This window comes from Canis lupus, chromosome 7, assembly GCF_048164855.1.
Source record: "Canis lupus baileyi chromosome 7, mCanLup2.hap1, whole genome shotgun sequence".
In the NCBI taxonomy this organism is placed as follows: Eukaryota; Metazoa; Chordata; class Mammalia; order Carnivora; family Canidae; genus Canis; species Canis lupus.
Genome location: NC_132844.1, coordinates 60,462,570 through 60,477,459, shown reverse-complemented (window position 1 = coordinate 60,477,459; position 14,890 = coordinate 60,462,570). Strand labels below are relative to the sequence as shown.

Genomic DNA, 14,890 nt, shown 5'->3' with positions numbered 1-14,890 from the left:
CGATATACATACTATTTTTTGTATTTTAAAAAGAAAGTGTTGAGAAAACCTAAAACATGGTTTAAATTTGATACTATGTTTTATAGACACTTTACATACATTATCTCATGTAACAACCTTCCATGGTGTATATTCCCATTTTATAGATGAGCCTTGGGGAAATAGAGTAACTTGCCTATGTGGGGAAACCTGGATTCTAATCCAATCCACTTGGCTCCAGAGGCTGAGTACTGTACACTGTGCTGTATGCCCTGTGTGGTTTTCCTCTGAAGGAATGAAACAGATTCACTCCGCAAAAGGTGGTAGGTAGCATTGGAAAGCTGCAGGACTCTTCTCTGGCTTCCGACGGTGGCTCCTAGCAAGGAACCTGCTGTTAACTAGGGGTCCGTAAATCTGGAATCAATGAGAACAAAAGGTTTGGGTTATTTTCAGCATTGTGACCACTTGAAGCATATTCCACCAGTTAGATTTTCAGCTGATTCTCTGTCTGAGGATATTACCTTATGAAAGAGAAACCAGGCCATATCTTCCACTTGGGAATGGACAGGCTGAGGGGTGTAAGGGGAAGGAGAGTTTTGGACAAGGGAGTTACAATTGTTTTGAGATGGAAGATACCTTAGGCCAAGGCAGCTCCCTCAAGTTTTAAAAGTCAAACAATGCCCAGATAATCAAAACAAAGTAATTATCCGGGTAATTTAGACACTTATTTCTCTCTTGGCTTGGTGCCAGGGACCACGTCATTCTGATTGCATGAGTCCTCTCCAAAGGAATCCAGAAATGAAAAGGTCAGTTAGTTAGTATTAATAACAGCCCCCCCCCCCCATCGGGCTCTCTGCTCAGCAGGGAGCCTGCTTCTCCCTCTCTCTCTCTCTGCTCCTCCTCCCTGCTTGTGCCATCTCTTTCTCTCACTCTCAAATAAATAAAATCTTTTAAAAAATTAACAATGGGGCAGCCCGGGTGGCTTAGCGGTTTAGCGCCACTTTCCGCCCAGGTTGTGATCCTGGAGACCTGGGATTGAGTCCCACGTCAGGCTCCCTGCATGGAGCCTGCTTCTTCTCTCTCTCTCTCTCTCTCTCTCTCTCTGTGTCTTTCATGGATTAAAAAAAAAAATTAACAACAAATCTCCTCTCCTTCCCTGACAAGCTTACTGAGGCATCTTTTCACCTGTTTGACCTTGGCTGGGGACTCCAGAGGTGGATATGAAGTAGTCTCTAACCAAGAGAGTGAAGAGCCCCAGCTGCAGTAGAGTTCTGGCCTTTTATGTGTTGGTACCATTTGAACCTAAAAGCAGCGGTTGTGGGGCCTGTGGTAGCTAAATGTAGGTGGCAGGTGGTGTCATCCTTATCTTCACATGCTGCTCTCCCAAAGTGTGTGCCTGTACCTTGCCCCAGCGCCTTGGTCTCTATTTGTCACTTGGGTGGAACAGTCCTATGGGAAGGGGTGACTAGAGAGGTCTTGTGAAGACTGAGGAGAATGGAACGATGACCCCACTCTATAGGACCTGGCTTGGGGTGGGGGTGTGCTAATTGTCTTGGATTCCTAGACTTTGAGCCAAGAAGATCTCAAATTCTTTTCACACAATTGTGAGGCCAAGAAGGGACACGACTGGAGTGAAATAATAATGTCACTGTTTGTGTTGTCTTTCTTCCCAAGGCCTCATTGCATACACGGTGAGAACTCAATTATCCCACTATTGGAAAATCTCAGAAAAAGGCAAAAATACGCATGGAACTGGGACCTTCAATCACACAGTAGCGCACCTGTGTTTGGGGAAACCACGCTGTTACCGTGACAGCAGAACACGTGTGGTCCCCAACTCAAGAAAGAAAGAATACAGGAGCTAGCGTTTGCTCAAGCTTTTGGAAAGGAAGGGCTGTGCCGGGGGCGAGCGGGCCTGAGGTTCCCGAGAGGGCGGGGCCCCAGCGGCCGAGGGGGTGGGATCCTCGGAGGGCGGAGCTTTCGGTCTCCAAGGAGACGGCTGCTCCCAGCAACCTGGCGGGCGTTGATCGGAGACCCGGCGCGATGGACTCCGAGAGCCTCCTGCTGTCGCTGGAGCTGGCATCCGGCAGCGGCCAGGGCCTCAGCCCCGACCGCCGGGCCTCGCTGCTCACTTCCCTAACGCTGGTGAAGCGCGACTACCGCTACAGCCGGGTCCTTTTCTGGGGCCGCATCCTCGGCCTCGTCGCCGATTACTACATCGCGCAGGGCCTGAGTGAGGACCAGCTCGCACCACGCAAGACACTCTACAGGTGGAGGCGACGTCCTAGCAGGCCGCGGCGCCCCCCCCCCCCGCCCGGCTCCTAAAGGGGGTGTCACCTGGCGGCCGGGAAGGGGTGGGGCCTACGGGCTCGCGGCCGCGGGTGGTGAAGTCTGGGGAGACCCGACAGACCGGGGGGCGGGCCGGGGCCGAAACTTGCTGCGGAGGATTAGGGGGGCAGGTCCTGAGAAAGTGCGGAGCAGGGGCGGGGGGCAAGGAGGAGAGACATTTGGACGCGGGTGGGTTTATAATACAGGCAGGGCCACGAACGGAGGCGGAGCAAGGCGAGAGTTCCCGGAGAACGGGGACCTGTAGCCGCCAGGTGGACGCCTGACATTCCGAAGACCGCAGTTTCCAGAAGGGTCAGGAGCCTTGGAGGGTAATGAGGTGCTATTTGGAAGCGGGTCCAGAAGCGCCTTGGGTGGAGGAGTTGGCCCACGAAAGGAGGCGGCGCTCTGCTAAGTAGAGAACGAATGAGGAAGGGAGAGGAGGGATTTAGAATCAGGGAAAATTCTCCAGACGCTTACCTACCGCCCAGGGCCACCCCACCTCCTTCTTAAGTGCCCCCAGCGACGTCAGGAAGCTCACCAATTTACAAAGCAAGCCATTCAGGCCGCGGGGATTCGGAGACTTCATTCATCTGTCCACGCATCAGCCCAGCATTGATTGGTGGCCTTCTGTGTAGACTTGGGCTTACAGAGATGGCTAAGACTCACCCGTCTCCAAGTCATTCACATCCTAGGAAGGAACACTGACACATAACCCAGCAACTACAACCAAGCGTGTTAACCCCAGAGCAGAGGGGTATGCAAAGGGGGACCAAGGTGGGGCCTTCTAGAGAGCAATTAAATAAGATTGCTAAGGGAGTAACTCGTGGAGATCTGAAAGATGATCAGGGATTCCCTAGGAAAGTGTGGGGGAAAGGCACGCCAGCTGGAGGGAATGGTTCTGCAGAGGTGGCTGGAGTGTTTGGGAGAACAGCATGTAGGTAAACCTGACACCAGATGGAGAGGCCAGGGGACTGGGCTTTGTTCAGAGGCTATGGAGAGCCAGAGAGCCATTGAGGAGCCTCAAACAAGCAGAGTCTGCTCAGATCTGAGTGGGCAGCTGGGCCTGAAGTGGGTGAGCATTCAGGAGGCTGTTGCAGGGTTCGGGTGAAGGAGACTGCAAGGAAGAAGGAGCTGAGGAACGGAGGTCAGAGTTGGGTTGGAAAGATGTAAGCAGTGGCACTGGCCAGACTTGGGCCTGAATGGGAGAGGTGAAGAAAAGATCAAGGTTGACCCCTCCTTTCAGCTAAGGCAGTTGGGTAAAGGCTGGTGTCACCCCCTGGAATGGAATTCCAGAAGCAGGACTAGGAAAGCCCCATTGAACTTGGTAAGAGGTGCCTGGGGGGCAGCCTAGAGTCCGAACAAAAATTCTGGACTGAGGATGGAAATTTGGGCCTCATTTTATTCCATAAGTTTTTATTTCTTCCAGTGTCTACTATGTGCCAGGCGTTGATCCAGGCACCAGGAATTCAGTAGAAAATGAGACAAAGTCCTTGTCTTCATGGAGTCTAAATTGTAGTGTGTGTGTGTGTGTGTTGGGGGTGGGGTGGGGAAGACAATAAATAAACGCACATACATATCTAGAGAATACAGGATGCAGTACTGCTTTTTTTTTTTTTTTTTACGATTTTATTTATTCATGAGAGAGACAGAGAGAGGCAGAGACATAGGCAGAGGGAGAAGCAGGCTCCCCGCAGGGAGTCAGATGCAGGACTTGATCCCTGGACGCCGGGATCACACCCTGAGCTGAAGGCAGATGCTCAACCGCTGAGCCACCCAGGTGCCCCAGTACTATTTTATTTATTTATTTTAAAAATTTTATTTATCCATGAGAGAGAGAGAGAGAGGCAGAGACACAGGCAGGGGGAGAAGCAGGTTCCATGCAGGGAGCCCAACGTGGGACTTGATCCCAGGTCTCCAAGATCAAGCTCTGAGCTGAAGGCGGCACTAAACTGCTGAGCCACCTAGGCGCCCTGGTACTATTTTAAATAGGGGGATCAGAGATAGTCTCTCTGATAAGGTAACATTTATGAAGAGAACTGAAGCAACTGAGAGCGAGCTATGTGTTTATTTGAGGGATGAGAATTCCAGGCAAGTGCAAAGGCCCCAAGGCAGATGTGTACTCAGTGTTGGTGGAACCTCACAGAGGCTAGTGTGGCTGGAGAGGAGTATATGAGGGGGAACATTGTAGGACATGAGGTCAGAGACATAAGGGACCAGAGGGCTTTGTGGGGCATTGCAAGGACATAGCTTAATGGGAAGAAAGCTTCTACACAGAAACATGATCTGACAGCTGGGTGGGAACTAGACAAAAGGGAGCAGGTACAGACCTGGGCAGACCAGTTAGGAGGTTACCGTAATGGTATAGAAGTAAGAGTAGATAGGGGCTGAGACCAGCGAGGAGCAGTGGAAGTGGTGAGAGGTGGTTGGGTTCTGGAGACCAACTAGATAGTAGCTGGGGCTCTGAGAGGTGGGCCAGCCTGCAGGGAAACCAGAGGGGTGAGGATGGGTCTGGAATACTTCCGGCGGCAGAGGAGGGAGAGGGGAGATGGCAAAGGAAACAGAAGTGGAATGCACTTGTTGGCTTTGAGGTTCCGTGGATGTCCTCCTAAGCAGTTCTGTGGGGTGCCGGGGGCAGAAGCGACCACAGGGGAAAGGCTTCCACGGGGAAGGCCATTCTGAGATTATTGTTCGGAGCTGGAGGAGGAGTAAGGAACAGGAAAAGGCTATTTTCTGGCAGGGCAGGATTTGAGGGCTGTTGGTGTAGAAAGCCAAGAAGTTTTTTTGTTTTTTAAGATTTTACTTATTTATTCATGAGAGACACAGGCAGAGAGAGAAGCAGGCTGACGTGGGACTGGATCCCGGGTCTCCAGGATCACGCCCTGGGCTGAGGGTGGCACTAAACTGCTGAGCCACCTGGGCTGCCAAGAAGTTTTGAAGTTGAGAAAGGAGCCAGTGGAGTGAGAAGGGCAGAAAGATGAGCAGGGCCCCCTTGCCTCCGTCCAGGGCCTGTGGGTTAGAGAGGAGCCGGAGGACGCCCTCTCCTGGCAGGAGTGGGGAAGAAGGGACGGAGACCAGTGCTGGAGACCTCAGAGGTCGGGTCTTGGGGCCTGAAGCCGCTTTCCTGAGAAATGGGGGAAGGATGGCCATGCTCTTGGCTCAGGAGGCCGACTGAGCATGAATGTAGGGCCTACCAAAACAGAGGTGCCTGTAACTGAGGAATGTTCAGCTTCTAGAAACCCATCAGGAATTTCACAGTGGAGGTATCTAGGAAGAAGTTCTTGGAATTTTGGTACACATGAAGCTTTTGTGACCTTTTACAAAATAAATTTGTATTTGCCTCACACATGGGGGTGGGGTACAGCATAGGCACGCATGGCTTGGAGGGGAGAGGTGTGACTCCCAACAGTTTTTCTTGGGCCTCATCCCTCAAGAGAAGGGGCGGTGGCAGGAAGCCTGGAAACCAGGATCATGAGGATGTTGTTGGCAGCCTGAACTGTATGGAGTGGAGCCTCTTGCCCCCCGCCACGGAAGAGATGGCAGTGGAGACGTCTGTGGTGAAGGGCCGCTTCATGGGGGACCCCTCGCATGAGTACGAACACACTGAGCTGCAGAAGATGAAGGAGGGTGAAAAGGTCTTTGAAGAAGAAGTAGTGGTGAGTGAAGACAAGAGGAGGAGGACAAAGAGAGCCCAGCCCAATAGAAATTATGGTGGCAACAGCAGAACCCCACATAGCTCCTGGGTGGCAGGCTGGGCCACTCTGTCAGGAGCCTGGCTCTGGGCAGGGGGCTGGGAGGGTGGGTCTGCACTGTGTTCTAGGGTAATGGGATATGTACAGGAAGGCTCTTGTATCTTTTTTTTTTTTAAGATTTTAAAAATTTATTCATGAGAGACACACAGAGAGAGGCAGAGACACAGGCAGAGGGAGAAGCAGGCTCCCTGCAGGGAGCCTGATGTGGGACTCAATCCCAGGACCTGGGATCACACCCTAAGCCAAAGGCAGATGCTCAACCACTGAGCCACCCAGGTGTCCCTAATTTTGTTTTAAATATATACATAGAAAGAGAGAAGAGAAGGAAGTATGCCAATATGTTGTTAGTGATTATCTTTAGGAGGTGGGATTATGAATGATTTTATTTTTTTGCATATATTATAAACTATTTCTATATTACCTAAGTGTTCTACAGTGATCATGGTTGTTTTTATATTTTAAAAAAGCAAAATAAGCAACATTTACATATAATGATGGGATGGTATGTTTCTGGAAGAGTATATAAGAAACCATGAACAGTGGTTGTCTCCAGTGAGGGCAGTTGGAGGGTCAGGGATGGAGTGGGAGACACTGCCTTAAAATATTGCACCACCAGGGCAGCCCTGGTGGTGCAGCGGTTTAGTGCCGCCTGCAGCCCAGGGTGTGATCCTGGAGACCCCGGATCGAGTCCCATGTTGGGCTCCTTGCATGGAGCCTGCTTCTCCCTCTGCCTCTGTCTCCCCCCACCTCTCTCTTTCTCTCTCTGTGTGTGTGTGTGTGTCTCTCATGAATAAATAAATAAAATCTTAAAAAAAATTGCACCACCAGTATGTATTACCAATTTAAAAGAGATATTCAGAAGAATGAAGGAGGAAAAGAGGGGAGGCAGGAAGGGAGGAAATCTTGAGAGGAGGGAAGTCAAGGGCTTGCCCAGCATGATTCTCCATGGACCTAGCATCTACACTGTGGTGACCCAGGTCAGATGGTCCCTTGGTCCCTTGCACCAGAAATGAGTGGGCACAGCACTCTGGCAGGTTGGCTTGTCTCCTCAGGTCCAGATCAAGGAAGAAAACCGTTTGGTGTCTGTCATCGACCAGATTGACAAGGCTGTGGCTGTCATCCCTCGAGGAGCCCTTTTTAAGACCCCTTTTGGACCCATCCATGTCAATCGGACCTTTGAAGGTGAGTTCTCCAAGGCCTCTGTCAAGGGCTGGAGGGCGTCTTTTCCCAAGCACAGGGAACACATTTCTGGGAGTCCTGGAGAACCTGTCCACTTCCTCAGAGAAAGAACAGCTGTGGCCATACAGCTGTATGGGAGCTTGGGAGGATGTGCTCAATGGCCTGGCATTGGTGGTTGGCATGGCTGCCCAATCACTGGACCCTGACTCCTTTCTGCCTAAGGGTAGGAGAGCATTTGGCCATCTGGGTCCCTGGGCTTTGCGTGGGTCTGGGCGCCCTGCCTTCCTCACCTTCTTCATTGGTGTCTCCTTATTGCGGGGTCTGGACCAAGCCTGACTCCTTCTCCCTTTAGTTCCCTGTCAGTATCTGCCTGAGTCCTTTCCCCTCCACGTGGTCCCCATGCGTGGAGAAAGGGGGGTTGTGGGGTTTGGGGCTGACCATCCCTTCCTACCCACTGCCTCTTTTTAGGACTGTCCTTGTCTGAAGCCAAGAAGCTTAGTTCCTACTTCCACTTTAGGGAGCCTGTTGAGCTGAAGAACAAGACCTTACTTGAGAAGGCTGACCTGGACCCCTCCCTGGACTTCATGGACTCCTTGGAGCATGACATCCCCAAAGGTAATAGCCTATTACTTGGAGGACATTGGATCTGCCCCCAGGTCAGAGCAGTGGGCCATGCCGCCTGCCATTCTCCTCTGAGATTGGAACCAACGACCCGAGTGGGAACTGGTGGTTCATGGGGGGTCCTGGTGGGTGGGGGCTTCCCCCCAGAGCCTGGTACAGGGCTCAGCTTATAATAAACAGTCGGTACATGTCTGCAGACAAAAGGAAGCACCGTGTTCCATGTGCTTCCACAGACAGCAAGTCTCCCAGTGCCTCTTCTGATTTCCAAATCAATGTTGAAGGAGGCAAGTTTTAGTCCTCCCCTAAACATCTCCAAAAACCTCTCTGAAGTCCTAGCCACGCGTCCATCCCGACTGTTAGTTTTGGGGTGAGATCCAGTGCTTGGCACATAGCTGGTGTGCAGTTAAGTGTGTGCTGAGCGACGGAAGGGCAAACCACCTGCCAAGGAAATGAGTTCTGTACATTTGCTTCCTGCTATATGGAGCTTTTTAAATCTTAAAACATACAGCCTCAGAGGTCTTCCTGTTCTTGAGGGTCCAGCCGGCCCTGGCACACACCCAGCAGTTGGGGGTGGGGTCACAGAGCTCCTACATCCTCCCCATCCTGGCTGTCCAGTAGGGAAGAGCGTGTCCCGGGAGGACACTCTTACTTGGATGCTGTGTGCCAGGACAGGTGCCAAGCTCTGGGCAATCGGGGGCCAGGCCCAGGGCACCGATGCAGGGCTCCTGCCTCTTTCCCTCCCCATGTTTGGGGTTTCTGAGACCTTCTTTCACCTGCAGAGACCTGCTGTCAATGACGGCAGTGATAACAATAAGGGTAATGACAGGAATGGCAACTCCTGAGAGCAATGGCCCTGCTAGTGCTTAGGGCGCTGTGCTCAGCCCCCACCACACCTTCTCTCATTTTCATCTTCACAGCCACTCTACAGGGCGGCTACTGTTACCATCCCCATTTTACAGGTGAGGAAACAGGCTTGGAGCGTTAAACCCAAGGACACGGTGACCCTTAGACTCCAGGGCTCTGGAGTGAACTGTGGTGTCAAGTGAATTTGTGTTTCCTTTTCAGTAGACAGTGGCAATGGCGAGACAGTATTCGCCCCCACTGTGTGGGGTACCACTTCTGGGGAGCCCGGCATACTCCCAGCTGGGGCGGGGGGTGGGGGCAGGCAATGGCGGAGGCTCTGCCATCAGATGGCCTCAGCTGGGATCCCGAATCTGCCACTTACTAGCTGTGTGGCCCTGGGGCAGGCCCCCCATTACCTCATTCCTAAAAGGGAATAATGGTATTTTCTACCTCATTGGGTTGTTATGAGAACTGAATGAGTCAATGCACATACCAGATGCTTATAGTAGTGCCTAACACATAGGACTCAAACGAAAATTAGTAATTATTATTAGTGTTATTTTTAGTGGCAGAAAGGGCACAGAGGGGAGTTGGGGCAGGCCTAGGAGGACTGAGGAGGCCAAGGGGTAGGAGGCCTAGAGCAAGGTGGTGGGAGCTGTCGGCGGCTTGTGAGCAGGTCTGTGACAATACGGCGGTGGTGCACAGATGGATGGAATAGGGCCAAGTGGGGATCTGAAGGCCATTTCATGGCTTCTGCGATGCCCCAGGGCCGGCGATGGTCCCAAGTGGGTACCGGCAACCACCAAGGAATGGCCACTCTGGCCTCTGCCACATGGGGGTACCCTAGTCAAACCTCCCTGAGCATAGACGGGGGGTCCTTGAACTGTGGGGGAGATAAAGAAGGTTGGTAGGGGCTGGGGCACTTCTCTCCTGTGAGACACACTTTCCAGACTCCCATTATCTCCCCCAACTCTGTGCTCCCAGCCTGGCCGGAAGCCAGAAGGCTCTGCACGTCCTGGGTTGATACAGGAAGCCAGGCACACTGTGGCGGTGGGACTCAGCACCAAGGTCTGGGGGGTGGGCTGAGAAAAGTCCTCTTAATGCCTCTAATCTGGGGGTAGTAGCCCTGCCTGCCCCCTCAATCTGGGTGTGGCTGGAGAGCCCTGCTGCCGGCTGACTTCTCTCACCTGCAGCTGGATGCTCCAGGCCCAGGGATATGGGTGGTCCACAGTGCTGGCTGGTCAGGTGCCTGACACACAAGTGCCTCCTCCCCCTTGGAGCTTCCTCCTCTGAGCGGTGGGAGCAGAGAGGAGGGTGCTCTTGCCTTTGCAGCAAAGACCAAAGCCAACTAGATGGGGTGTGGGTCTACCTAAGGGAACCTCATCCACCCTGTCTGCCCTTTTCATTTTGGTTAGAGGGGACAAAGAAGGTAGCTGTGTCTCCCTGCGGCTGGGGTTGTAAGATAGGGAACTTTGGGGGGGTCTTCCTAAGGGATGTTGGGGTCACGCTGATGTGTCTAGTCAGCACTGAATTCACAGAATTCACTGGTAAGAACCTGGGCCTGGGAGGTAGGTGAGTTGCAGTGGCCTGAGGCCCTGGACATCTGCCCCTAAACGGTGGGTCTCAAGGCTGAAGGACCAACTGATGGTTCAGCGTGCCCTGGCATGTGGCTTTGTCCTCGGTGCTGGAGCCGTGGTGGCTGAGGGCTCCTGGCTGCACCCTGGGAAACCTCACAGTTTACGGGCCTCCAGCTCACTGCCTCCCAGAGCCACCATCAGAAAACCTCTGGACATCAGGCCCAGCACTTCCTCATGGTGACTTGCTTGGGGCCATGGTGGTGGGGGTGGTAAGGGGAAAAGCAGACACTCAGATTCAGCTCGCAGCCCCCCTTCCTCACCTGCCAGTGAAGGAGATGCTGCTGTGGGGGTGCCGTCTGCCTGGCTGCAAAGTGAGGCCAGAATCCCAGGGAAGAGTTCCCCGGGACGCCAGCACTGGTTGGGAGGACTGGAATTTGACAGTCGTTTTCTGCCCAGGTAGGATCATCGTTTCCTTTCTGGGGCTGTGGTGGACTCCACGCCGCCCGTTAGTGGGTACCGTTGAGGCTGGAGGGCTCCTGGGCCTGTGGAGGCAGGCCAGTCTTGGCTGTAGGGAGCATGGGAGGTATGGCGCCCGGTGCCGCCACTGCCCACCTGGGCTGTCCTGCCTTGCCCCGGCATCTGCGGAGGTTTGTGCGAGTGAGTAGCTCTGGGGGCAGAACTGTCCTCCTGGTGGACGGAGGGCGACCGCCAGTTCTCTGAGCCCGGGCTGCAGTCAGGTGAGAGAGATGGAGCAGTGGGTCGGGCCAGACTTCTGGGTAGCACTCTGCCATTCAGTGCTCCCCAACCGTTCATGCCATCAGGAAATGGCCACTGGGCAGGTGCTGCGTGCCAGGCAGCGGGGTGCCCTCGCCAGCAGGACACTGCTGTCCCAAACTCACAGAGGTTTGGGAAGATCAAATGAACCAGGATGGGAAGTGGAAATATAAAACGAGAGGTGCCTCATGAACAAGGTCACTGGTGCCCTGGGAAGCAGAGCGGGGTCCGGCGCGGAGGACAGAGCTCCTCTCCTTACTCCACTCGGGGGTTGGAGCCCACAGATCTCAGGAGACGCGGGCCAGGAGGGCGGCTGGGGCTCCGGCGCGCGTGAGCCAGGCACCAGTGCCCAGTGCCCAGTGCAGGCAGCAGAGGGCAGCAAGGGGCCTGCCTGCCGGGAAAGCCACCTTTAAAATGTAGTGGTGGTGGCGAGGAAGAGGGGGTGGGGGAGTCAGGAACAGGGAGGCAGGTGAGGAACACGGGGCGGATCAGCTTTCTCGGGGTGTGTGTGCAGGTGGCTCCTCCCCCCAGCCCCTCAAGCCTGGCTGACTGGTGCCCGGCCTCCAGGACTCGCCCATCAGGTAAGGCGTTCTGCTTCCCTGCCCACCGCGGCCAGGGGATTTGACCATAACTTGTGGCCCTGGTGTCAGAGGAGTGACTGCTCTGAGAAGCGACCCATGGCTACTTCTGCACGTGTGACAGGCGGTGTGGGGCTGGTCTGAGGAGAACGTTTAAAACCACCTGCCGTGGCTGGAGAGCCCGGATCCACAGTCTGGCCCATTCTCTCCCTGAACCGTAATCTCAGAGCTTTGCTGCCCTTCTCCCGGGAGGGCAGGAGAAGGCAATTACGATTTGCATGCATACCCGGCCCGAGGCTCCCACTAGCAAGGGGACACCCCTAGGCTACGCACACACAGGAGGACTTCCTGCCAACAGGCTCCATTCCTGATGTACCTGCTTGCCCTCTACCACAACCTCAAAAAACAGCTTGTCAGAGTGTCTGTCAGGGGGCAGGAGGGGCGTTTTGGGAGACTTGGGAGAGACCAGGGCCACGGGAGGGGGCTCCCCTGGAGCTCTGAGAGGAGGAGGTGGCAGTGGCTGAGCCCAGCCTTCCCAGCAGTTGCAATAAAAGTGGGTGAAGGTGACAGCAAGCGCCTGGCTCTCCAGGTAGATGCTACGTGACTCCTGGCACGTTGAGAGTCTGTGTGTTTCCTGGGCGACCAGCTGAGCCAGGGACAAGGAGAAGAGGACAGGAGTGTGACAGGAATGCAAGGGAGGGAGGGAGGGAGGCCGTGCTGTTGGCTGGCTGGCCCCTCATATGCCGCTTTCTCTCTGCCAGCACCCTTCAGCCTGCTTGGTGCTGCCCCCCTGCCCTGATGGGGGCACTGCATCTCTCTAGCATCCCTGCCGGCTTCTCCCTGGCTCTGGGAGGGAGCTGGGGTGCCCTACTGATGAGCCAGGGCCCCTTCCTCTACTGGGGCAGGAGGTAGTAGGTGGGCAGGGTTGTGCAAAGGGAGGTCAGGAGCCGGCCCTCGCCAGGGTGCGCCAAGCTGTTGGCGACCGTGAACTGATGAGAGCTGTCGAGGCTGGAGGCCTCCAGGACTTCATTCTTTCAGGGCATTTGATGGCATTTGGTCCAAGCAGGCTGCAAGCTGTCCTCCTGGCGGGGCACAGAGAAGGGAGGCAGAGCCTGGCCTTTCGGGTCACGAGAGCTGAGTGACTGGGCTCCAAGGGCAGGGACCGTCCTCAGATGATGTGCTCTGGGCACTGGAGGGGTGCCGGGGGGCGGGGGAAGGTTAGGAATGTACCTTCCTGGGGTCTGTGCTTCTGGCCGAAAGCGACTGCAGTGCAGTAGGGACACTCTGTTCTGTCACACCTCTCTCCCATGACCCCCAGGCAAGGTTGTCGGCAATGAGTGACCGGGAAAGCAGAAGGCTAGGGCCCCTGGGAGGTGGAGGGCCTCAGGTACCTGGGGAGGAAAGCTGTAGGAGCTAGGGAAACTACTACCCCCTTCTCTGGCCATAGGGACCCCTCTTCCCAGGCCATGTCCCAGCCAGAGCTCTGGCAACCCAGGGGCTCTCTTCTTTCCCGATGCTGCGCCGTGTAGGCCTGGGGGGCAGACGGGGGCTGGAGTGCAGGCCACACTGTGGCTTCCCCTTCACCTGAACAGGTGGGGATGCTTGGAAGGGTGCCACTGCACGGTGCAGAGGTGGGCTTGCGGCTGGTTGTTCTGAGCAGGCCAGCGCCAGCTGACCTACAGGCACCTGGAAAGCTCTGGCTTTGACCCGGGCAGGTGTCAGCAGCCTGAGCTGCCATCAGGTCTAGGGGCTTCTGGCAGTCAGGTCTCTCGGATGTGGGGTGGCCCCTGGTGGGTGGGGACTGAGCTGTGAGGCTGCTGGGCGTGGAGTGACCGGGGTGGGCCACGGCTGGAGGACGACTGTGGGAAGCTGGGACGGTGGAGCCAAGCAGCCGGGCTGAGCTGGCAGCCGATGAAGGCCTCAGCGCAGCTCCCAGTGCATCACTGGCTGGTCCAACACCAAAACCTTCAAAGCATTTGCCTTTCTGGCAGGGCCTGGAGCAGAGCTGCGGCTGGGCCGGGGAGAGGCCTCAGTGCGCAGGGGAATAGAAGCTCTAGATCTGCATCCAGAGGCGATTTTCCCAGGCTCCTTCCTCCCACACAGGGGCTCCCTCCCTTGGTTCTGGAGCTGGATCAGGCCCTTCCCGCCAAGTCCTCATGGCCGCACAACTCAGCTCCGGGCTGGGCTGCTCCTGTCTGGGGAGCAAAAATCCGGGGCAGAACCCAGCATACACAAGGGCTCATTAGCTGCAGCCCAGGTCCCCTCCCACCAAGCATGGCTCCTAGTCCACGGCTGCCAGGACGAGCTATTGAGCTGGGAGGCCCCAAAAGGCCCAACTTCAATGCACCTCTGCTCAGGTCTCATCCATCTCGGAGCAGAGGTTCCTGGGACTTGGGAAGAGAGCAAAGTGGCAAGACAGGCAAACTGCATCATGACTGCAGGCCACTGGTGACTGACTACTCCTCATAGAGGGTGCAGAAGCCTGGAGAAAGCCTCCCCTAGCTGGGCCCCATCTCCCCCGCCTGTGGACTCTGCTTCCTCCCCCACTCAACCTTTAACTAGACTTGCTGACAGGAACAAAATGGACTGGGGTGTGCTTCACCTCTTTTCATTTCCTTTGCCCTCCCCCTGGAAGTGGTTTTAATGAGCAGTGAAATGGCTAAAAGGCAATCAGGAGGAGTAAGGCGCCGGATAATTAAATTGTCTTCCCTTCCCCACGGGAACCGTAGCACCCGAGCCAGGCTGCCCAAGGGGCTGGGGGGCCTCTGCGCACAGGGCAGAGCTCAGGCTCCATGGCATCCAGACCTCCCCTCCGCCCACCTTCCCCAGGGTCCTGGAGCATCCAGATGGAGAGGGGCAACGCCCTGGTGGTGCTGCGCAGCCTGCTCTGGCCGGGCCTCACCTTCTTCCATGCTCCCCGCACCAAGAACTATGGCTACATCTACATGGGCACTGGTGAGAAGAACATAGACCTCCCCTTCATGCTGTAGGGGTGTGTGTGTGGGGGGGGGGGGAGCAGTGGCGGAGGCCATGTACAGTCTCAGCATTACTTTCATAAACAGCTGTGAATTTGCTCTGTTTGTTCTGTCCTGTGGCTTCTCCACACCTCTGCCTCCATCTGGTGTCCAGGCTCTGAGGACAGGCCACTGTGCCAAGACCCAGCTCTAGAGCAACTGGTGGAGGGCTGGGATGTGCCACTGAGATGGTGGTGGGTGGAAATGGTTGGGGGAGGAGGGAACAGCCAGGAGTCCTTTGAGGAGGG

General features: G+C 55.3%; 1 protein-coding gene and 1 long non-coding RNA gene across 4 annotated transcripts; one reads left to right on the top strand and one right to left on the bottom strand.

The window, feature by feature from the left end:
• Positions 1-60: 60 nt before the first annotated feature.
• LOC140636989 (uncharacterized) lies at positions 61-2,886 on the bottom strand. Its single transcript, XR_012034250.1, has 2 exons — positions 1,761-2,886; positions 61-393 (listed from the first exon to the last, which is right to left on the bottom strand). It is a non-coding gene; the product is annotated as an uncharacterized lncRNA (long non-coding RNA).
• Positions 1,969-14,702, top strand: RSPH9 (radial spoke head component 9). 3 transcript variants are annotated; one of them, XM_072832910.1, is made up of 7 exons: positions 1,969-2,249; positions 2,514-2,636; positions 5,795-5,960; positions 7,109-7,238; positions 7,704-7,850; positions 8,774-8,815; positions 14,458-14,702. In XM_072832910.1, exons 1-7 carry the CDS (start codon positions 2,023-2,025, stop codon positions 14,616-14,618), a joined length of 996 nt encoding a protein of 331 aa, XP_072689011.1. In that variant the 5' UTR covers positions 1,969-2,022; the 3' UTR covers positions 14,619-14,702. The 3 variants fall into 3 exon arrangements, with proteins under 3 accessions (XP_072689011.1, XP_072689012.1, XP_072689013.1); XM_072832911.1 differs by lacking the exon at positions 2,514-2,636 and having other exon boundaries at positions 1,975-2,249; XM_072832912.1 differs by lacking the exons at positions 2,514-2,636; positions 8,774-8,815 and having other exon boundaries at positions 1,976-2,249.
• Positions 14,703-14,890: the final 188 nt, after the last annotated feature.

Bases quoted from the DNA above. Each gene is read 5' to 3' on its own strand.
- RSPH9 (XM_072832910.1), top strand. From the start codon at position 2,023: ATGGACTCCGAGAGCCTCCTGCTGTCGCTGGAGCTGGCATCCGGCAGC. The intron at 2,637-5,794 runs GTAATGAGGTGC...TGTTGTTGGCAG, and splicing joins AGGGTCAGGAGCCTTGGAGG to CCTGAACTGTATGGAGTGGA. The intron at 8,816-14,457 runs GTGAGGAAACAG...CACCTTCCCCAG, and splicing joins TTACCATCCCCATTTTACAG to GGTCCTGGAGCATCCAGATG.